We start from the raw sequence: 23,712 nt of genomic DNA, 5'->3' as shown, positions 1-23,712 counted from the left end.
CGATTGCAATCTGCAGAAACTAGATCGACAGAAAGTTAACTCTTTATAAACAGCAACAGAGATACGGAGAAGGTGGGGAGCGTGATTGAACACGGGTCACCGCGGGTGCGCCAGAACACACCACGTCCATCTCAGATCTCTTATCGCCTTTTTTTTTTTCGAGTATCATCTTCTTCTTATAAGTACGCCTTCTAATCCTGAGGGTGTGTCTTCTGGTCTTAGATTCCACTACCATAAGAAACAGCCTCTCCACATCCACTCTCTCTGTGTCAACTGGTCCTAGCTTCCCCCACTATAGGAAACATCCTCTCCACATCCACTCTCTCTGTGTCAACTGGTCCTGGATTCCCCCACTATGGAAAACATCTTCTCCACATCCACTCTCTCAAGGCCGTTCACCATTCGACAGGTTTTATTGAGGTCACCCCTCATTCTTCTGAACTCTCTGTATACAGGGCCAGAGCCATTGAAAGCTCTTCATCGGACAATCCATTCTATCCTGGAATGACTTCCACACAGCTGCTTTGAACTCTTCATCAGTTTCAGCTCCTCGCTTGTCAGACAAACGGCTTAGACCTGCTTACAATGCCGCAATTTAGCTGTCACCAGAGCATTGTCCTCTTGAAATGAATTCCAACACCTCATTTACCTTCGTAATCAGAGATTGATCCTGCAAGTCAACCTTTAGCGAACCCTGCACAGGGATCCTCAAGTCCCTTTGTACCCCAGTTTTTGTCTTGTTTTTTTTTTTATTTGGAAAATGGTCAACCTTCCATTTCATCCCCCAAAGCGCATTTTCAACACTTCCGAAAGTACATTAAATGTGCCTTTTTTACCCAAACTCCCAATCTGTCTGAGTCCTTCTTTAGCCTCTCTAATTTGATGTCTCTTCATCTCTCTTCAAATCGTCTGCAAACCTTACAACAAAGCCATCACTACCACCATCCCGCTCATTGACATCTGACGGAAAAGAGCCTTTCCCAACAGAGACCCTATGAAACACCACTCGTCACCGTTTGCCAGTCCGAAAAGGTGTCCTGTATTCCCACCCTTCGTCTCCTTCCCGGGATATGTATTCCCGTTCTGGGAAATCGCCAAGCGGCCTGCATTATTTCCGGATTTCCTGGATCTGCTTCGGCTACGTGTGCTTTCGGGGTGAGGCTGTGGGTGTGACCCGATTCCTCGCCGATTTTGCCGACTGAAGCATCTGGAGAGACTGAACGTCGAGACAGCAGGCGCTGTGCGAGCTATCGGAGGCCTCTCTCTCTCTCGATGATGGCAGAGAGTCCACTGGTCCCGGAGTCAGGGCAGCTCGAATAGACTCAGGTTATCAAATCATTTTGATGTAACTGACTGGAATTCAAAGCGATCTGCGTGGGATTCAGGGGTACGCGCAAGAAGAAAATTATATTCAGGTGGAGAGCGGCAAGGTGAATTGTTGAAATCCATCAGTGAGTGAAGACAACACAGTCAACTTGAATACTATGGGTTATTGACTGCAGGAGTCCATACTGATATAATTTGATTCATGTTATCCAAATGAAAGAAAAAAAAATACCGGAAGCACAACGTGGGGGGCGGGTGGTAAATACGAGAGGGATTGGTGACCAGGTGAGAGAAGGAAAAGTGAAATCCAGATTTGTATGAAATACTGAGAGTGGTCGGTGCCTTGAACGCACTGTCAGGGGAAGCAGAGAATCGCAGCTTAAGTGTCATTTGGGCACTTACGCGGGGAATGGAGGGGTGCTGATCTCATATTGGCAGATGTTTTGTTCTAATCTCACAAGATGGTTTTCGTTGGCCGAACTGCCAGTTCCTATTCACGTCTGTTCCCCCTAACCCCCCGCCACCCCCAGTCACCTTGAGCTGTACGAACCAAAGAGCAAAGAAAGAAGTTTGAATCCATAATACCCAACAAAAAATCACGTAATTGCGTTACAGTGAAACATAGACACCAGGGAGACTGGTGGAAGAACCAGGGGATGTGAACGGGTTATGGGGTAAATCAGGGTTTTTCAAACAGGAAGTGACGTCATAATCTCGGGGTACAGGAACATTGGTGACGGGGGCTGAAACAGTGACTCGGATTGATAATCATTTACTGAGCTAATTCACGCAGAAATCAGGAGGCAACTCAGGGTTTCAGCAAAGGTTTCTATTTTATTACATTTATTATTCAGCCATAAAGCGCGGAATAGACTTTCAGCAACTGACGACAAACCCCATTAACAGAGGAGGTTTACGGGGGCGATGCCTGGGTTGGGGAGCATGGCCTATGAGAATAGGTTGCGTGACCTCGGCCTTTTCTCCTTGGAGCGACGGAGGATGAGAGGTGACTGAGAGAGGTGTACAAGACGATGACGGTGATTGATCGTGCGGATTGCAAGAGGCTTTTCCCCAGGGCTGAAATGACTAACGCCAGAGCGCGTACCTTTAAGGAATTTGGGGGTAGGTACAAGGGGAAGGTCAGGGGTAATCTTTTCCACGGATGCTGCCCGACCTGCTGAGTTCCTCCAGCGTGTTGTGGGGATCTTTTAAGTGTCTCTGTGATCTGCGCATGGAGCTTAGAAACATACAGGGCGATGTGGCAGGGTAATTCAAGGCAGTTTCCAGAGTAGGTGACATGGTCGGCACAACATTGTAGGCCGAAGAGCCTGTAATTTGCTGTAGATGTCTATGTTCTGTGTTCAATGTTCTGACACTAACTTAACCACGGGACCCTTTACAATGACCAATTAACCTTCCCGGACTCTGGATATGGAGATCGACAGATTTCTTACACGTGACGCCGGACTTCATCTCCGAACTCGCAATGCTAACAGCACCAGAGTAGAATAGCTTTAATCGAAGCTAAGAGCACAGAGACTATGTTATTTGCTGCTTTGATTGGAACACTAAAGCTCATTAGGTATTTTCTAATCGCTGGAAAAGCACTTCTGCCTTCCATTCTCGTATCTACACCGCTCTGTCCAAATGGCTTTGTGCCTCTGAGACACTAACGGAAGCTGAATACGAGGAGACTGACACAGTATTCAGTGCGCGAATACGTATCCCTTGCTCACAGCCAGCTCCGTGACGCTAAGGGTGAAATTAATGGAATTATTCCCACTTGGCCGCTTGTGCAGCTGAACCGGCCTCACGCCAAGTGAATAACGGAGCGACGCTGAGGGTTGAGAGCGACACGCTACGATATTTCATGTTTCTGAGCGTACCAAGTGGTCAGAAACCTATCGGCCCATGATGTGGGTCAGGACGGTACAGAGATTGTATCACACAGCAACGTTGAGAGGGTATATGTTGGTGGCAGTGTGGAGGTGGCAATTATGGGATGTAAAGTCTGGGTTGAGCTGAGCGAACTAATCTGCTATGGTACAAACGAGTCAGAACCGTCAGCGATGTCTTCGTCGTGAGGATGTTAACCGCAGAAGCTATGTAGCGGAGACATGGAGAACAATTATAAAGAAATAACGAAAGACATTGTGAACGATGGCTTTTTCCTCGATGGTTGTCCTTCCTCTGTGTCAATTCACCTGCCAACCATCCTCTTCCGTTCCCCAGTGACGTCATCTGAGGAAACAACACACCATTTACGTTGACTACGTCAGCAACCCGGAAGCGCTGCTGCTGGTGAGTTTTAATTACGGGATGATGATTTTCCAATCTGTGACAAAACATCATGACAATGCAACTTTGCATACAACTAGTATATTTCATACAGCCACGGGCCCAGGGAATTTGTTCCTTTCAAAATCATTAAAACGCTGTATAATACCGCCTAACTCAAATCTTGCGTTGTTACGTGTCTCAAAACTGCTGATCACAGGGTAATATATACAGTACATGGACACAACCATGGCACTGCATGACTAACAGACCTGAAATTAGTAGATACGTTTCCTTTACAAGTGACACTGTGTATCGCCAGCCCAATATTCCATTCACATACCTCTTCAGATCACTGTAAACAGATCGGTCCTCCAGCACAAGTCCCTATAATGTGAGGAAATCAGCATGATTAGCAGCTTCTGTTTTTTTATCAAAAGCATTTTGTGGCAGAGTAGAACTGCAATAATATTGAAGAGTATTTGCACTTATTTAATAAATTCTGTCTGAAAGTAACACGGAATAGTCAGACCATGATGAAAAGAGGATCAGAGACAGACAGTCATGATCCCCAAGCGAAAGGGAGCATAATCCCTTGTCATTCCCTTCCCTTCCTTCAAAATATCAGAGTGATATTTGCAACTTTCCAGTGCTCAAAAACAATTCCATAGTAATCTGTAGCTTGGAATATCAGTAATCTTCCCTCGAATCCCTCTTCAGAATGCTGGGGTGCGGTTAATCTCGTCCATTTAGTCCACGTATCCCAGACCATGACCTTCAGCCCTTCAAGTTGGGGAGAGGAAGGACGTCTGTGTGGAAGGTGATTGGTGGGCCTGGAGAGTGGGCAAGGTGAACTGCTGAAGAAAAAGGAATCCGATTACAGAGGACTAGACCATGGTAGAAATGGAAGATGGAGAAGTGCCGGGGAAAGTTGTTGGGCATCTGAAGAGAAGAGAAATGAGTCCGGAGAGTAGAATAGAAGAAGAGTGAAGTGAACAAAAAACACCAGTAGGAAAAGGACGATTTTCATGCCATCTGGTTTGGGTCTACTTTGAGGTGTTCCACCTCAGTTAACTGGAAATGAGAATCGGGGAGATCATCCCTGATATAAATAAATAGCCAATCAAAGCCGAAGGCTCTGATGGACGCTACCGATCACATTACCTATGTTTTTACCTTCCCTTTGCAAAACAATGACTGAGGCCATGAGCATAATACAAACATCCAACCTGCTCATTCCTTGGGAAATGTTCATCGTTTTGCGATGCCTTCACGGTGTTTGTATCCAAGGTGCCTGTCGGAACAAAACAGATATGTCAAAACGCTGAATGCAATCAGGAGCCGTTGTTAATACAGCAGAGGTCAATCCGGGCCACCCAACAAACGCCAGCGATAGCATGAGCAACATTTTAGGCCGAGATACAACAACCTCCAGCTCCCGTGCTTATGAGCTTCCATATTTAAATGCAATGTGCAATGTTGAGATTTCCATGGGCTCAGTCACAAAATAGTTCAAAAGGAATTTCACTCACTCCTTCTTCGGGAATCCATGCTCGTGTAGTATTGGGATTGTGGTGGATCCCTGATCCTGAATAAACAGAAACAAGCGTCAAAACATGAATTCGGCAGGATGTCACTTCCCTGCACTGATATCCCGAATGAGAACGACTCCTATAATTCCATCGGATGCTCTCGTTGTTGCTTGATACTGTTCCGGTTGCCCGATACCAGATTCCAGCCCTGCTGGATCTCAACAACAGTGGTCATACTCTGTTAAACGGAGAAAATTATTTTGCTCATTCGGATGTCGGTTCTCCGGGAGAAAGTTGCGCACGTATCACGGATTGCGCGGATTGACCAACTGCTCCTCTGTGATTGAAACTGATTGTTATCGACAGGGTAATATTCACCCATAGATCCCTTATCTCACGGAAAGGACACCAGTGCCTGGTGGGGATCTCCACCAATGCACCGGTCGTGTTCCATTCCTGAACCTTGCACATGAATCGTCACCATTTAATTATCCATTTCCCTCTTAAAGGCCGAAGCGGATCCGCCCTCAGGAGATCTGCAAACAGAGCGCCCCCTGTTCCAACAGCAAACTGCTGGAAAACTAACCATTCCCCCTGACTTGTAATGCCTGCCTCTTTCATCTTGAGTCTCTAGTCTTTAATCCTGGACTCAGTGATGTGGGAGAACAACTTCAAACTCACATATGAACTCTGATGTTTATGCGTTTCACTATGAACTCCACTCAAAATATCTTCCAGGAAACAGCGTGCTTCCAAAAGCACAATCTGTCCCTGAACCCAGTATCCGCTCTGGTATATTTCTTCAGCACCATTTCTGAATCCTTAGCTTCCCTCCTGTCACATGGTGAGAAGGCAGGAAATAATAACTTCCAACACGGCCAATAGTTCTGTTCCTTCTATTCATGCATTCCTGACTTCAATAATTGTTGTTTCGGAAACAGATCCCAGAACTCTTTGTGCTGTGTGAAGCACTTCCTCATCCTGCACCCCCGCATCTCAAAAGGGTCTGTTCATGTTCCCCCACAAATAATGCCTGACTCGCCAGTTTCCTCCAGCTCCAGTTTGTGTACCCTTCTTCGTTTACCGGCTGCATCGCAAATTCGCGTTAAAGCTTCCAATATACCCGCTTCTGCCAAAAAAAAATCTTCCGCACTAATTGAAAGTAGAGGTGACATTCGGAAATAAACAAAAAAAACATGCATTTACTCGTCAGTTTTCCGGGTGATCAACCATCCACTGACTCCGCCGATCAGGGTCACGCCAAGGAAAAATACCACAATGCCCACGATTGCGCCAGAGCTGAGGGTACATTTGCCATCTGTTTTTGCTGTTAACACACAAAGAAAATGTATATCTTACATTCCGAGAACACGTCTTCATCAGTGACAAATTCATTTTCGCAGCAATTTGACTGGGTCAGTTTAGAGTTGTATATTGTCTCACAAGGATTACCCCCGGAATGAAAGCGTTAACATACGATGAACGTTTAATTGCTGTGGGTGTGCAGTCGTTTGAATTTACAAGGATTGTCGCGGGGGGCGGGGGGGCCGTGGAGGGAATCCCATTGAAACTTTCAACGAATGTTGGAAGGTCTAGACAGAGTAGATGTGGAAAGTGTGTTTCATGCGGTGGGGGTGTCTCGGATATGGAGGCACAACCTGAGGATAGAGGGGTGTCAATTTAAAATAGAGATGCGCGAAAATTTCTTCATAAGTCCATAAGACAAAGGAGCAGAAGTCGGCCATTCGGCCCATCGAGTCTGCTCCGCCATTTTATCATGAGCTAATCCATTCTCCCATTTAGTCCCACTCCCCCGCCTTCTCACCATAACCTTTGATTCCCTGGCTACTCAGATACCTATCAATCTCTGCCTTAAATATGACTTGGCCTCCACTGCCCCCGTCGCAACAAATTCCATCGATTCACCACCCTCTGGCTGAAAGAACTTTCTTCGCATCCCCGTTCTGAATGGGCGCCCTTCAATCCTTAAATCGTTGCCTCACGTACCAAACCCCGAGATCATAGGAAACAGGTTTGCTACATCCACTTTGTCCATGCTGTTCAACATTCGAAATGTTTCTATGAGGTCTCCCCTCATTCTTCTAAACTTCAAGGAATACAGTCCGAGTGCGGATAAACGTTCCTCATATGTTAACCTTATTCCTGAAATTATTCCAGTGAATCTTCTCTGCACCCTATCCAACGTCAGCACATCCTTTCTTAAATAAGGAGCCCAAAAATGCCCACAATACTCCAAGTGAGGTCTTACCAGCGCCTTATAGAGCCTCAAAATCACATCCCTGCTGCTATACTCTATTCCGCAGGAAATGAATGCCAACATTGCATTCGCCTTCTTGACCACCGACTCAACCTGGAGGTTAATCTTACGGGTTTCCTGGCACGAGGACTCCCAAATCTCGTTGCACCTCAGAAGTCTGAATTCTCTCCCTATTTAAATAATAGTCTGCCCGTTTATTTCTTCTGCCAAAGTGCATAACCATACAGTTTCTAACATTGTATTTCATTTGTCACCTCTTTGCCCATTCTTCCAATCTATCCAAATCTCTCTGCAGACTCTCCGTTTCCTCAGTACTACAGGCCCCTCCACCAATCTGTGTAGCATCAGCAAACTCAGCCACAAAGCCATTTATTCATTAATCCAAATCGTTGATGTGCAACGTAAGAAGAAGCGGCCCCAACACGGACCCCTCTGCAAAACCACTGGTAACCGGCAGCCAACCCAAATAGGATTCCTTCATTCCAAATCTCTGTTTCCTGCCAATCGGCCAACGCCATATCCATATATGTAAATTTCCCGTAATTCCATGGGCTGTTGTCTTGTTAAGAAGCCGCATGTGTGGCCCCTTGTCAAAGACCTTCTGAAAATCTAAATATACAACATCCACCTCATCTCCCTGCTCTAATCTACCTGTAATTTCCTCAAAAAATTGTAACAGGTTTGTCAGGCAGGATTTTCCTTTAAGGAATCCATGCTGAGTTCTGTCTATCTTGTCATATGCCTCCAGGTGCTCCGTATCCATAACCTCATCCTTGACAATCGACTCCAACAACTTCCCAACCACGGATGTCAAGGTAACAGGTCTATAATTTCCTTTTTGCTTCCCTGCCCCCTTCTTAAATAGCTGAGTGACATTTCCAATCTTCCAGTCCTCCGGAACCATGCCAGAATCTATCGACTTTTGAGCGATCATTGCTAATGCCTTTGCAATCTCCACAGCTATATCCTTCAGAACACGCGGGTGCATTCCATCTGGTCCGGGAGATTTATCTACCTTTAGACTATTCAGTTTCCTGTGTACTTTCTCTGTCGTAATTGTGACTGCGCACACTTCTCTTCCCTGCCACCCTTGAGTGTCCGGTATCCTGCTGTCTTCCTCAATGAAGACTGATGCAAAATACTCGTTCAGTTCCTCTGCCATCTCCGTATCTCGCATTACAATTTCTCCAGTATCATTTTCTATTGGTCCTATATCTACACTCAACTCTCTTTTTCTCTTTATATACTTGATAAAGCTTTTAGTATCCTCTTTGATATTATTTGCTAGCTTACTTTCATAGTTTCAGTTTCCTCGCTTCTGCATCCTAACATCCTAATAATCTGAACATCCCAATAATCTGTGTTGTTGATTTCACAAACTTCTATATGGTCAGGCCAAGGCCTTCCACGCTCCGAGGATAACTCGAACAATCTCCCATTCCAGTAGCATCCTTGTGAATTTTTTTCTGCACTTTTAAGGCTGAATGAAATTCTTCTCAGAATTCTTTCTGCCTATTCGAGGACTGATAATGCAATTCCTAACCATAAACTTCAAGGTGAATTTTATGTCCCATCAAAACATCCAACCCTACAGTACAATTCGTCATTCGCGTCAAATCACCTCAGCGGGAATCTTGATGGGCTAAGCCCGCAAGCGTCGCCTCGACCCTGGCTCCAGGATAGCAGTCCCAAAACTTACTAAAGCTAATTGCACCTCTTTCGGATGTTTGCGGGGACCGGAGCTCCCATTGTCTTTCGGACTGATGAAGGGCTGCGGCCCGAAACGTCGACTGTACCTCCTCCTATAGATGCTGCCTGGCCTTCTGCCTTCCACTAGCATTTTGTCTGTGTCACCTCAAAGATGGTTGCTTAGCCCACTGATATACGCTCTCAACACCCACGACGACGTGACTAGTGACAGATCATATTCCAACCATCAAATTGCCGGTGATACAACTATTGTTGACAGGATTTTAGATGCAACGATAAGGCATACGGGAGAGTGACATATCAGCTTGGTGACAGGGGCCGCAACAATTACCTTGTACTCAACTTCACTGAGTCTGAGGAAGTGATTTGAACATCAAGAAGGATTAGTCGAGTGCAAACACCCACCAGTCCTCATCGAGGGAACGGAAGTGGAAACAGTCAGCAGTCTCAAGATGTTGGATGTCAACCTCTCTCAGGATCTACCCTGGGCCGAACATATTGATGCAATTCCAATGAAGGTACTGCGGCGGCCATTTTTCATCAGTAGTTTGAGGATACTACGTTACTGAAGATACTCGCAAATTTCTACAGATGTACCGTGGGGAGCATTCCAACTGTTTGCAGGACGTGCTGGTCTTGGACTCAGCACATAAGTGCAATAGCGAAGATTGCATGGCAGCTTCTCCACTTCCTTTGGAGTTTGTGAAGATTCGTCATGGCGTCTCAAAGATTGACAAACTTCGATAGATGTGTAATGCTAAGTGTATTGACCTGCTGCCTCGTGGCCTGGTCTGAGAACAATCAATGCCTTTGAATGGAAAATCCCACAGAAAGTAATGGACACGGCCCAGTTCATCACCGGTAAATCCCTCCCAAGCACTGAGTGCAATCTACATGAACGGCTGTCGCAGGAAGACATAATTCACCATCAAACATCATCACCACCCAGGACTTGCTATTTTCGCGATGCTGCCATCAGGTAGAAGGTACAAGAACCTCAGGACTCGCACCACCACGTTCAAGAACAGTTACAATCCATCAGCCATCAGGCTCTTGAACAAAGCGGATCACTACACTCACTGGCCATCCACTGACATGTTCCCACAACCAATGATCTCAGTTTAAGGACCCTTACCACGTGATTTCATGTCCTGAGTATTTATTACTATTTATCTATATTTGTATTTGCACAGTATGTTGTCTTGCCCACTCCCGTGGGCTGTTCATTGATCCTGTTGTAGTTACTAATCTACAGCTTTACTGGGACGGGTGAGAGTTGAACAGTCCGCAAATTGGGACCGGCAGGGGGCGCTAGAGGCGAGGTTCACATCCACAGCCACCGATCACCGCCGAAGGTTGTCCGAGAGGATCTTCAAACTAAATCTAATGCAGATCTGTGTTGTTCACAAGGGATAGTTTTTTTCTTTTTTTTCATTCAGAAACAATACGTCATCCAGCAACGAACTGTAAAGGTTATATTGTATTCTACCACCACAGGAATACAAATGAATGTTACAATCCGAGATCGCATGACTCTGAATAACTCTGTCTCACTTACCAATGACACCCAGAGTGATGGTCACTGAGGACTGGGAGCCAATCGTTGGAACCATATTCACACGGTATCTCCCACTGTCTGACATCTTCACCGACTTCAGCAGAAGCGACCCGTTGGAGATGAATAACTTAGCCCGCGATGTTAAGGCATCGTCAACAGACACTGACTGGTTGATCCACTGGGCGACTGTTCTCCCATTAAAACTCCAGCTTCCATTGTAGATATTGGCCGACGGCCGCACTGAAAAGAGCGCATCTCCCCCGACGGTGACATTTATCTGTTTGTGCTCAACGAAAATGGTAAACTGCTGAGAATCACCTGAGGAGGAGAAAATCGTACGAGTGAAAAGCGACAGAGACGGATAGCATCCAGAACTGCAATTAACTCAATCTGCACCGATACCAGAAGTCTCTACATAGCTCTGTAAGTCGACCCATATAACCTGATCTTCATCCCCCACGCTGATGATTATCCGACAACTAACAGTTTCAGAGAGCGATCCTTACCGGCTGTTATGCAGAGACACAGAACGAGCGCTGCGAAGGGCAGTCCCGACATCCCGACAGAGAGCAGCGCCGATCTCTGTTACACTCGGAGACTGAGCCGCACTTCCGGGTTTGCGCGTCAGATAACTGGATGCTGACGTCACAGGCGGCAGCGCTGATTGGATCAGAGAATCTGGACTCTGCTCAAATCTGAACCAAACCTTGTGTGTTGTTCTACAAATATCTGCTGCTGTGTTGAATCCGATAATGATCTCAAAGTGAGTTTCTTTCACCCTCCGACATGAACAGATAGAGAGAGAGACATTGCTTTGCAGATCCAGAACTGGCTTGCCCGCAGAAGGGAAAGAGTAGTCGAAGACGGGTTATATTCTGCATGGAGGTCGGTGACCAGTGGAGAGCCTCAGGGATCTTTTATGGGACCCCTACTCTTCGTCATTTTTATAAACCACCGAGATGAGGAAGGGGAGTTATAGGTTAGTAAGTTTGCTAACGACAGAAAGGATGGAGGTGTTGTAGATAGTGTGGAGGACTGTCAGAGCTTACAGCGGGACATTGATAGGATGCAAAACTGGGCTGAGAAGTGGCAGATGGTGTTAAACACAGATAAGTGTGAAGTGGTTCATTTTGGTAGGTCAAATATAATGGCAGAATATTGTATTAATGGTAAGACTCTTGGCAGTGAGGTGGATCAGAGGGAACTCGGAACCGAACCCATAGGACGCTCAAAGCAGCTGCGCAGGTTGACTCTGTGGTTAAGAAGGCGTACGTTGTATTGGCCTTCATCAATAGTGGAATTGAATTTAGGGGCCGAGAGGTAATGTTGTAGCTATATAGGACCTTGGTCAGACCGCACTTGGAGTACTGTGCTCAGTTCTGGTCGCCTCACTACAGGAATGACGTGGAAACCATAGAAATGGTGCAGAGGAGATTTACTAGGATTTTGCCTGGATTGGGGAGCATGCTTAATGACAATAGGTTGAGTGAACTCGGCCTTGAGCGACGGAGGATGAGAGGTGATCTGATAGAGGTGTATAAGATCATGGGAGGCATTGATCGTGTTGATCTTCAGAGGCATTTCCCAGGGCTGAAATGGTTGCTACAAGAGCCAACAGGTATTAGGTGTGGTAAGTAGGTACAGAGGAGATGTCAGAGGTATGTGAGACATTGGGTGACAGTCAGAGGGGGGAAAGCGAAGGTGAGCAGACAGGTAGTGCAGGGAACCCCAGTAGCCATTCCCCTGAATAATAAGTTTACCGTCCCTGATGCCGTTGGCGGGGACGACCAACCAGGTGTGAGCCACGGTGGCAGGGCCTCCGGCACTGAGTCTGACCCTGCGGTGCAGGAGGGTCCGGGATGTCTCTGACCGGGTGCACGACATCCTGGTACGAGAGGGAAAACAACCAGAAGTCGTGATATATGTTGGGACCAACGACATAGGCAGGAAGAGGGATGAGGTCCTGAAGTGTGAGTTTCGGGAACTAGGCAGAAGGCTGAAGAACAGGACCTCAAGGGTGGCGTTCTCAGGATTGCTGCCAGTGCTACGTGACAGTGATGGTAAGAATTGGAGGAGATGGCAGTTTAATGCATGGCTGAGGAGTTGGTCCAGGGAGCAAGGTTTTAGATTTTTAGATCATTGGAATCTCTTCTGGGTAAGGTGGGACCTGTGCAGAATGGATGGGTTGTACCTGAACTCCAGGGAGAGCAATATCCTTGCGGGTGGGTTTGCCAGCATGGTTCGGGAGGGTTTAAACTAATTTGCAAGGGGGATGGGACCCAGAGCGATAGAGCAGTGAAAGAAGTGCATGGAGTAAAGCCAGATCTAACATACAGAGAGGCTTTGAGGAAAGAGAAGCAGAATAAACGGTGTAAAGACAGTAAGGTAGAAGGGCTGAAATGTGTGTACCTCAATGCAAGAAGCATCAGGAACAAAGGTGATTAACTGAGCGCTTGGATACATACATGGAATTATGATGTAGTGGCCATTATAGAGACTTGGCTGGCACCAGGGCAGGAATGGATTCTCAATATTCCTGGATTTCAGTGCTTTAAAAGGGATAGAGACGGTGGAAAGAGGGGAGGAGGGGTGGCATTACTGGTCAGGGATACTATTACAGCTACAGAAAGGGTGGGTAATGTAGCAGGATCCTCTTTGGAGTTAATGTGGGTGGATGTCAGGAACAGGAAGGGAGCAGTTACTCTACTGGGGGTATTCTATAGGCCACCTGGTAGCAGCAGAGATACGGAGGAGCAGACTGAGAGGCAGATTTTGGAAAGGTGCAAAAATAACAGGGTTGTTATCATGGGTGACTTTAACTTCCCTCGTATTGATTGGCACCTGATTAGTTCCAGGGGTTTAGATGGGGCAGAGTTTGTTAAGTGTGTCCAGGAGGGATTCCTGTCACAGTACGTGGACAGGCCGAGCAGGGGGAATGCCATACTAGATCTAGTACTAGGTAATGAGCCGGGTCAGGTCACAGATCTCTCTGTGGGTGAGCATCTGGGGGACAGTAACCACCGCTTCCTGGCCTTTACCATTATCATGGGAAAGGATAGAATCAGAGAGGACAGAATTTTTTTTTAAGTGGGGAAAGGCGAATAGGGAGGATATAAGGCTAGAACTTGCGGGTGTGAATTGGGATGATGTTTTATGCAGGCAAATGTACTGTGGGCATGTGGTCGATGTTTGGCGATCTCTTGCCGGATGTAAGAGATAAATTTGTCTCTGTGAGGAAGATAAAGAATGGTAGGGTGAAGGAACCATGGGTGACAAGTGAGGTGGAAAATCTAATCAGGTGGAAGAAGGCAGCATACATGAGGTTTAGGAAGCAAGAATGAGATGCGTCTATTGAGGAATATAGGGAAACAAGAAAGGAGCTTAAGAAGGGGCTGAGAAGAGCAAGAAGGGGGCATGAGAAGGCCTTGGCGAGTACGGTAAAGGAAAACCCCAAGGCATTCTTCAATTATGTGAAGAAAAAAGGGATGACAGGTGTGAAGGTAGGACCGATTAGAGATAAAGCTGGGAAGATGTGCCTGGAGGCTGTGGAAGTGACCGAGGTCCTCAATGAATTGACCGACCGAAAGTAAGGCATTTGACAAGATTCCATACGGTAGGCTTATTCAGAAAGTTGGAAGGCATGGGATCCAGGGAAGTTTGGCCAGGTGGATTCAGAATTGGCTTGCCTGCAGAAGGCAGAGGGTGGTGCTGGAGAGAGTGCATTCAGATTGGAGGATTGTGACTAGTGGTGTCCCACAAGGATCTATTCTGGGTCCTCTACTTTTCGTGATTTTTATTAACGACCTGGATGTGGGGGTAGAAGGGTGCGTTGGCAAGTTTGCAGACGACACAAAGGTTGGTGGTGTTGTAGATAGTGTAGAGGATTGTCAAAGATTGCAGAGAGACATCGATAGGATGCAGAAGTGGGCTGAGAAGTGGCAGATGGAGTTCAACCCGGAGAAGTGTGAGGTGGTACACTTTGGAAGGACAAACTCCAAGGCAGAGTACAAAGTAAATGGCAGGATACTTGGTAGTGTGGAGGAGCAGAGGGATCTCGGCGTACATGTCCACAGATCCCTGAAAGTTGCCTCACAGGTGGATAGGGTAGTTAAGAAAGCTTATGGGGTATTAGCTTTCATAAGTCGAGGGATAGAGTTTAAGAGTCGCGATGTAATGGTGTAGCTCTATAAAACTCTGGTTAGGCCACACTTGGAGTACTGTGCCCAGTTCTGGTCACCTCACTACAGGAAGAATGTGGAAGCATTGGAAAGGGTACAGAGGAGATTTACCAGGATGATGCCTGGTTTAGAATGTCTGCATTATGATCAGAGATTAAGGGAGCTAGGGCTTTACTCTTTGGAGAGAAGGAGGATGAGAGGAGACATGATAGAGGTGTACAAGATAATAAGAGGAATAGATAGAGTGGATAGCCAGCGCCTCTGCCACAGGGCACCACTGCTCAATACAAGAGGACATGGCTTTAAGGTAAGGGGTGGGAAGTTCAAGGGGGATATTAGAGGAAGGTTTTTTACTCAGAGAGTGGTTGGTGCGTGGAATGCACTGCCTGAGTCAGTGATGGAGGCAGATACACGAGTGAAGTTTAGGAGACGACTAGACAGGTATATGGAGGAATTTAAGGTGGTGGCTTATATGGGAGGCAGGGTCTGAGGGTCAGCACAAAATTTTGGACCGAAGGGCCTGTACTGTGCTGTGCTATTCTATGTTCTATGTTCTAAATCACCCCAGAATCATGGCGTGAAGCAGAAATTAGGACATGGGTATGCAGTTGTCGTAAACTTCCCCTGGGTCGACTGAAAAGGCGCCCATGTGAGTTCGCATCCGAGAGATGAGTGGATAACTACAGACAACTGAGAGAAACGCCCTTTTAGCGGGCGCCTCCAGAAACATGGCTGGTTACCCCCTCGTTAACAAACCAATGGACTCAGCGGTGAGAAAGCCGACTTTCAACAGCTCCGTACGTCCTGCGTCGTTGTGACTTGGGACCCAGCAGACCGGGAGAGTCCGAATGCTTCAACCATCTGCCCCCAAATATCTGCGAATACAGTGTAAATGCTGTCCCCTTGTCCCCTTGTACACTGCACAGAAATAGAATAAAGTTAAATTTATCAATGCCAACGTAAGGGAACAGAAGAAAAATAAATAAATAAATAAAGCTGCCATTATTTTAAAGTAGTCAAATTTGTACGACGTTGTAGCTCAAATCATCCAAAAGGTGGCGCTGTCCTTGTACTCACGGCGTCGAAAGAACTTTCCCCTTGGACTCCATAGTATGGAGCATTCCGATTGGATGGAATCCTCCCGCTGGTTCCCTCGGCCTTCCTCTCTCTTCGTCTCCCACCGAAGAAGCCCCCGTCCCGTTCCCTGTCAGCCCAGCTTTCTCAGCAACTGTCCAGCATCCTGATTGACTGAGCAGACGCTCCTGAGAGAGTGACCCGCAGGAATGAACAGACAAAGAGCAAGCTCTGAGATGGACAACCCCGCCATCCCGAGAGAGAGCAGCGCCTGTGTCTGTTACACTCGGAGACTGAGCCGCACTTCCTGGTCTCCGCGCCGGATCACTGCAGCCCGTCATCTGAAAAGGCGGAGCTGAATGGGTCGCGGAGCGAGAACGTGTCGAGGGGAATAAACGAACCGAAAACGCGGAAGAAGGAGAAGGCCGATCCGTCCTCGCTCCTCTTATTTCATCCTCTACCAGCTCACGTGTCATTTTTCTGAATACTGCTTAACTGCCAGATAGATAGACTGGTTGAGTGAAGCCGCACAGCAAGACAGCGAGACGAAGGAATGTATTGTGGACTTCACGAAGGAGAATTCAAGCGAACAGACACACGTCCTCCCGGAAGTGGTGAGCAGCTTTAAGCTTCTTGGCGTGAACTTCTGAGAGGATCTCTGCTTGGCCTCACATATTTATAATTTCACAAAGAAAGGTAAGTAAAGCGCGTAGAGCATGGAAGAGGATTTAATTTAATGAGGCAAAGAGAACAGACATGATGAGATGTTGCTGAGATCACCTGAGCATCCTGGAGTGGTGTAGAGATCAGGATATGCGAGTAAAGATGTCTCACGCCTCCACTGGGACGACTGAGAGAGCTCACATGTGAGTGTTTACATTGAGAGATGAGTAGATCACTGAAGATCTAGTGTGCGCCGTGGGCTTTCACTGTGCACAGTTTCCGTAGGGGTGAGGTCAGTAAATCCGGATTCACACCTTCTCAGGTGGAACTGTCCACTTACAGGCAAATGAGTGAAACTCCCTTTTACCGGGCTCCTCCTGAAACACGGCTCGTTAACAGGGCCAATGGAGTCAGCGGTGAGAAAACCACCTTTCGCCAACGCGGTGCGTCTCACAATTGAGCCCCACCAGACCCAGAGAGCAGGGATGTTTCAACCACTCGCGCCCCAATCTGAGCGAATTCTGTGTCCACTTGCAATTATGCGTCGGCAAGATATAACAAATTATACAATGCAGACTGTTATAAGAAAGGCATATTTATGAAATTTAACTTAACCAAAGAGTTATTAAAGAAGAAAGAAAAAAGATAAAAATAGGAGAATACATTATAATTCAATCATTCAAATGTGCACAAAGTTGTTGCCGAGGTCTCCTAATGGCTGGAGAGCCTTGTACTCACAGCATCAACTCCTATTCACCAGCAACCGATAGAACCTCTCATCCGATTCTTCATCGAATCGTCCATTCCTTGAGATCTCTCTGTCCCCCTAGGGCGGCCTTCCCCTGCCCATTACTTGTGCTTCCCGGAAACTCAAGTCACTTCGTCACTTAACGGCGTTCCGGTGTATCCCCAATTACGCAGGAGTCCAAATTCATTATCAAGCATTGAGTCTGTATTTCCACTGCTAGTCTCACCCTCCGCAAGTCAGCTTGGAGTGGTTTCCGAATATCTTCAACATTTATTGGGTTGGGGGGTGTTTGCATAAAGTAACGTTTATCACACCCCAAGCTCCTCATCCTCTGATTCAACACAGCATTCAGTGATGATGTCGCCTGCAAGTCTCTCCGTTGGTTGCCTTTCTGTCGTGACATTCTGCCAGAGTTTTCTTACTAGTTGTAGGGTAAATACTAGGCCCTGGGTCAACACGTACCGTCTTATAACCATATAACCAGCACATATATAAACATAGAACCATATAACAATTACAGCATCGAAACAGGTCATCGCGGCCCTTCTAGTCCGTGCCGAACTCTTACTCTCACCTAGTCCCACCGACCTGCACTCGGCCCATAACCCTCCATTCCTTTCCTGCCCGTATTCCTATCGAACTTAACTTTAAACGACAGCATCGAACCCGCCTCAACCACTTCTGCTGGAAGCTCGTTCCACACAGCTACCACTCTCTGAGTAAAGAAGTTCCCCCTCATGTTAACCCTAAACTTTGGCCCTATAACTCTCAACTCATGTCCTCTTATTTGAACCTCCCCCATAATCAATGGAAAAAGCCTGTCCACGTCAACTCCATCAATCCCACCCCCCATAATTTTAAACACATCTGTCATGTGCTTCTCAACATTATACGCTCCAAAGAATAAAGACCTAATTTGTTCAACCTTCCTCTGTAACTTAGGAGATGAAACCCAGGCAACATTTTAGTGAATCTCCTCTGTACTCTCTCAAATGTATTGACATCTTTCCTATAATTCGGTGACCAGAATTGCAATTGGTGACCAGAACGGTTGCCTAGAGGTTTTGAACGGACATTCCCCATCTTCTAGCATCACCCGAAAACTGGAAAATCTGCTCTGTATTCCATAATAAACCACGATTCTTTCAGGAATTGAGAGATTCTGGCACTGTACCGGGCGGCTGAAAAATTGCAAATGTTATTCCACGACATAAAAAGGGTGGGAGGAGGCAGTAAGGAGACTACAGGCCTGTTAGTCTGACATCAGTGGTTGGAAAGTTGTTGGAATCGATTGATAGGGATGAGGTTGCGGAGTACCTGGAGACACATGACAGGATAGGCCAACACCAGCATAGTTTCCTGAAAGAAAAATCCTTCCTGAGAAACCTATTGCAAGTCTTTAATGAAATTACAAGCAGGGTAGACAAAGGAGATGCAGTAGACCTGGTGTACTTGGATTTTCAGAAGGCCTTCGCCAAGGTGCTGCAGAGCCCATGGAATGACACGGAAATTAATTGCATGGGTGGACCATTGGCTGATCGGCAGAAAACAGAGTGAGAATATATGAAGCATTATTCTGGCTGGCTGTCGGTTATCAGTGGAGTTCCACAGGGGTCGTTGTTGGGGCACTGCTTGTTACGATATATGTTAGTGATTCGGACAACGGTATTAATGGTTTTGTGGCTATATCTGCCGATGATACAAAGATAGTAGTGTTGAGGAAACAGAGAACTTGCAGAGAGACTCGGATAGTTTAGGGCAATGGACAGAGAAGTGACAAATGAAATACAATGTTAGAAAGTGTATGGTCATGCACCTTGGTGGGAGAAATAAACGGGCAGACTATTATTTAGATGAGGAGGGAATTCAAAATGCAGAGATGCAAAGGAACTTGGTACTCCTTGTGCAGAATATCCTAAAGATTAACCTCCAGGTTGAGTCGGATGTATAGAGGGGGAATGCAATTTTGGGATTCATTTCTAGAGGTATAGAATATAAGAGCAGAGAATGTGATGTTGAGGCTCTATAAGGCACTCGTGATATCACACTTGGAGTATTGCGTGCAGTTTTAGGCTCTTTGTTTTTGAAAAGATATACTGACATTGGAGAGCGGTCAGAGAAGATTCACGTGAATGATTCCAGAAATGAAAGGGTTACCGTATGAGGAACCTCTTGCAGCTCTTACACTGTATTCCCTGGAGTTCAGGAGAATGAGGGGGCGGGGGTGGGGGTGATCTCATAGAAACATTCTGAATGTCAACAGGCCTGAACAGATTAGATATGGCAATGTTATACCCCGTGGTAGGGGATTCTAGGGCAAGAGGGCACGACTTCAGGATTGAAGGAAGTCCATTTAGAACTGAGATAGGCTGAAATTACTTTAGTCAGATGGTAGTATGTCTGTGGAATTCGTTGACTCGAGCGGCAGTGGAGGCCAAGTCATTGGGTGTATTTAAGCGAGAGATAGACAGGTTCTTGATTAGGCAGGGCGTCAAAGGGTATGGGGTGAAGGCAGCGGAGTGAGGATAACTGGAACAATTGGAACAGCACATGTTTGAATAGCGGAGCAGACTCGATGGACCGAATGGCCTACTTCTGCTCCTATATCGTATAGTCTTATGATTTTATTATGGTCTTATTGCAACGTAAGTGATTACAGACTCACGACCGATTGTTTAACAGGTGGAATTCTACCTCCGAAACACCTGATTTCGTTGGATACTTCCTAAAACCCTACTGCGAATGAGCCCAAATGTTCCCCAGCTTATGGGCCAACGGAAAGAAATTGTTTGCACGACAAATTAAGCCTGTTGGAGTTATCCACCTTTGGCGTGATCGACTGGTTTCTGCTCTTTACCCAAAGGCTGTATCACCTGATCATCTACCCTGCTGGCTTCGATTGTACCCTCATGGAAACAACAGACGTGTTACCACAAAATAATGCATTCACGTATTTAAGGGTTTAGGGACCAGGGTTATTATATGCAGTATTTGGCAGAAAATGGTTATCCATCTGAAATTTCAGCATTTACCCTGAAACCGTGACCTCTATTGTAGTCTCACCAAAAGTACCAACCAACAATTAGCCTCTCTCTATCGCTGATAATTCTGCATACTTCCAATAAACCTCCGCTCTAACCTCTCAATTGTGATAGTGCTCTAATTGTTCAATTGTCGCATTGAGCAGTCCGGAAAATCGAGCAGATGCCGCTAACCAATCACTAATCATCTTCCTAAAAGGTTAATGTAGGTATAAGACTGAATGTCGACTGCAGGCCTCGTTGTACATATTTTATGAACTAATAACTGCAACGAGGTGAACTTTGGATGGAATTAAAAATCCAAACAAATCATGTTTTCCGACCTGAAATGGCATTGTCAGCTTGTGGATTAGTTGTCAATGTAGTTTGATCTCTGCTCAGAATTACATATTAACTTTAGGTTTTTATAATGCCCACAGTATGACTTTCAAAGTTCTCCTTTAGTAACTTTATCACTGCTGATAAATATCCAGCAGTGAATTTGTAGTCTGGGCTGCTTCAGCGAAGTTTCGCAAGATGTCTCTTTTTTTTAATCTTATCGCTTGAGAAATAAACAGACAGGTTAATCTATAATCGGACGCCATGCGATTCAGCTGAGGAGAGAAACGGCCTGTGGAAGGGAAATGGGAGATTTCCTTTTCTGCCAGAAGTACAGATTAAGGTGGAGGTATATGAGATGCACATCCAGATTTGGCAGTATAAAGCGAATGGTCAGATGAACGTATGAAATACCAGGTCTAGGAATGTTGTGGAACTCGACCTGGAAACTGGGTTTCACGAGACAATATAATTAGGACAGGCAAGGATAATATGAGCCGAATTCCCCACTTCCATAATGTGTGACCCTGTAGTTTAACGGCTGATCTCGTGCGGTTCTGTGATAGCTGTCGCAAAGGAATTTAGCCTGCGTGTTTTACTGGTTTAAAATCTACTTGTATGGAAGAATATTTACTTATGGGAAAAACAACCAGTCACGGAGTATCGGTGAAAAGGTAATTAGCACAATTTTTCATAATTAGTTTGCCTGCAATAAAATTTCTCGCTTTGAGAGAGGGCGATGCAGAGAAGTTAAGTGAACAAGTTTGGAGTTGAGAAACTTCAATGTCGTCAAAGTATGGGATTGTCCAGCACACATTGGAGTCTGTGTAAACAGTTAAAAGAGTTGGATCGATAAATAGGGTGACAGAGATAGAGAAAGAACGAGAGAGAGAGAGAGAGAGAGAGAGAGAGAGAGAGAGAGAGAGAGAGAGAGAGAGAAAGAGAGAGAGAGAGAGAGGGAGAGAGAGAGGGAGGGAGAATTAGGGTTAGGGTAGTGATAGTGATCCTGCCCTACACGAGTGTCAGTGTTTAGGCCCTGCATTTGTGCCAGGGAGCAATATTGGGGTTAGTGCTGACGCTTTGCAATAGTGACGCACCTTTTCCTGAAAAATCGACGGCAGTCGGAGGCCTCTGCCCTCGACAGATCTCCCCGTGTCTCTCCCAATGGTGTCAGCGATTCGGCTCGAAGTCGAATAAGCGATGCTGCAGATTGAAACATCGAAACAGCGAGGTTTTGGCCTGTGGTCAGGAACAAGAGGGTGTGACTCCCACTGAGGTGGGTAGTGGGATTGGAGAGACAGTGCTGGACGAGCCTCAGCCCTTTAGCCTGTCCAACAGGACTGAGGTCCTTGCTCCCAGTTTGGAGGAGAGTGGGGGCTGAAGGAAGGATGCGCAACCTAACCGTGGCACCGTCGATCAGCGAGTCATTCAAGACGGGAGAGAACAGAAATGTAGCGGTAATTGAGGATAATGCAGAAAGAGGAATAGACAGAGTTCCCTGTCGCGGGGACAGAGCGTTGCCAAAGCTGTGTTGCCTGCCTGGTGTCCGGGTGCGGGACCGTTTCCGTCCAGCAAAGGAATTTGCAGTGGGAGGGAAAATATCCAGTTGGCCTATTCCATGTGGGTAGCACCGACTCAGGTAGAACGAGGAAGGGTGTTCTACTGAGTGTATTTGGGCAGCTGGGGACTAAAGTAAAAAACAGATACAAAAGGGTGGTAATATCTGCATTAACACCAGAGCCACGGCAAATTGGCAGAGGGCCAAGAAGATTGGAGAGTTAAATGCGTTATCTAAGGATTGGTTTGGAAGAGGTAGGTTTGAATTCATGGGGGAACTGACACCGGTATTGGGAAGGAGGGTGCTGTACCAATGGGACGATATGCACTTGGAATCTAGCAAAAGAGAAAATTGTGGATGAAGATATAGCAAAGGCAAAAGATTAAACAAGAGAAATGTAAGACTGGAGTGAAGACAAGTCAAGTGCGAAAGGGAAAAAAAAGTTTAAAAGATTTCAATCGTGTAATGAGTGTAAGGGGAATTTTTTTCTTAATGCCCGTCATATTCTAAGCAGGGTCAGTGAAATTTTGGCACAAATAAGTACAGAGGGGTATGATTTAGTGGTCATTACAGAAACGTGGTTGTAGGGTGACCGGGATTGCGAATTCAATTTCCCAGGAGATCAAGGAATAAGGAAGGATAAGCAAGAAGGTAAGGGAGCTGAGGCAGGGCTCTTAGATAAAGATATCATGGCGATTGTGAAATATGATATACGATCTAAAGAGCAGAAGGTTAAATCCATCTGGGCAGAGATTAGAAATTGTAAAGTGAAAAAATCATTGGTGGGAGTTTTCTATAGGCCACCGATAGACAACAGAAATATCTAAGGCATGTGAAAATGGAACAACAGCTATCATGGGGGATTTTAACTTGTGCGTAGATTGGGTGAATCAAGTTGGTCGTGACAGAATTGAAGAGAACTTCACAGAATGCAATCTCGATATCTTCCTCAAACAGTAGTAGAGCTACTAGGACTTGATGTTACAATCCCTATGGTAAGTTGGTGAGAAGGAGGGAGAGGTATAACGCTTCAATCTATCACCTGCAAAGAAACTGATCCATCAGGCAGACGCGGCATGGATTCAGAAAAGGCAGGCCCTGTTTGACGAACCTGCTGGAGTTCTTTGAGGATTTAGCGAGCGCAGTGGATAGAGGGGAACAAATGGGTGATAGTTACTTGGATTTCCAGAAGGCGTTCGATATGGTGCCGCATAAACGTTCTAACCATAAGGGAGGGATGCACAGTGTTGGGGGTGGTGTATCAGCACGGATAGAAGATCGGTTAACTAGCAGGAAGCAGAGAGTTGTGATGCACGGGTGTTACGCTGGTTAGCAATCAGTGGTGAGCATTGTCTTACCCCGCAGTAGTCGATGCTGGTCCCACAGATGTACACGATATACATTAACGATGTGGAAGAGGGGACAGAGTGTAATGTATCTAAGTTTGCTAA

At 46.2% G+C, this 23,712-nt stretch overlaps 1 protein-coding gene and 1 long non-coding RNA gene across 2 annotated transcripts in view; one reads left to right on the top strand and one right to left on the bottom strand.

The window, feature by feature from the left end:
• Positions 1-2,152: 2,152 nt before the first annotated feature.
• On the bottom strand, positions 2,153-16,214 carry LOC134341468 (uncharacterized). The gene is made up of 8 exons (XM_063039329.1): positions 15,937-16,214; positions 11,188-15,777; positions 10,682-10,999; positions 6,342-6,462; positions 5,136-5,191; positions 4,833-4,897; positions 3,947-3,990; positions 2,153-3,567 (listed from the first exon to the last, which is right to left on the bottom strand). Exons 2-8 carry the CDS (start codon positions 11,237-11,239, stop codon positions 3,564-3,566), a joined length of 660 nt encoding a protein of 219 aa, XP_062895399.1. The 5' UTR covers positions 11,240-15,777; positions 15,937-16,214; the 3' UTR covers positions 2,153-3,563.
• A 296-nt stretch (positions 16,215-16,510) lies between these two features.
• LOC134341469 (uncharacterized) overlaps positions 16,511-23,712 on the top strand; it is a 19,296-nt gene continuing 12,094 nt past the window's right edge. Inside the window, exon 1 of the long non-coding RNA XR_010016766.1 lies at positions 16,511-16,629. This is a non-coding gene — a long non-coding RNA (uncharacterized LOC134341469). The remainder of the gene's footprint in view (positions 16,630-23,712) is intronic.

This window comes from Mobula hypostoma, unplaced genomic scaffold (assembly GCF_963921235.1).
Source record: "Mobula hypostoma unplaced genomic scaffold, sMobHyp1.1 scaffold_61, whole genome shotgun sequence".
Classification (NCBI taxonomy): Eukaryota; Metazoa; Chordata; class Chondrichthyes; order Myliobatiformes; family Myliobatidae; genus Mobula; species Mobula hypostoma.
This window is presented reverse-complemented; position numbering and strand designations above follow the sequence as displayed.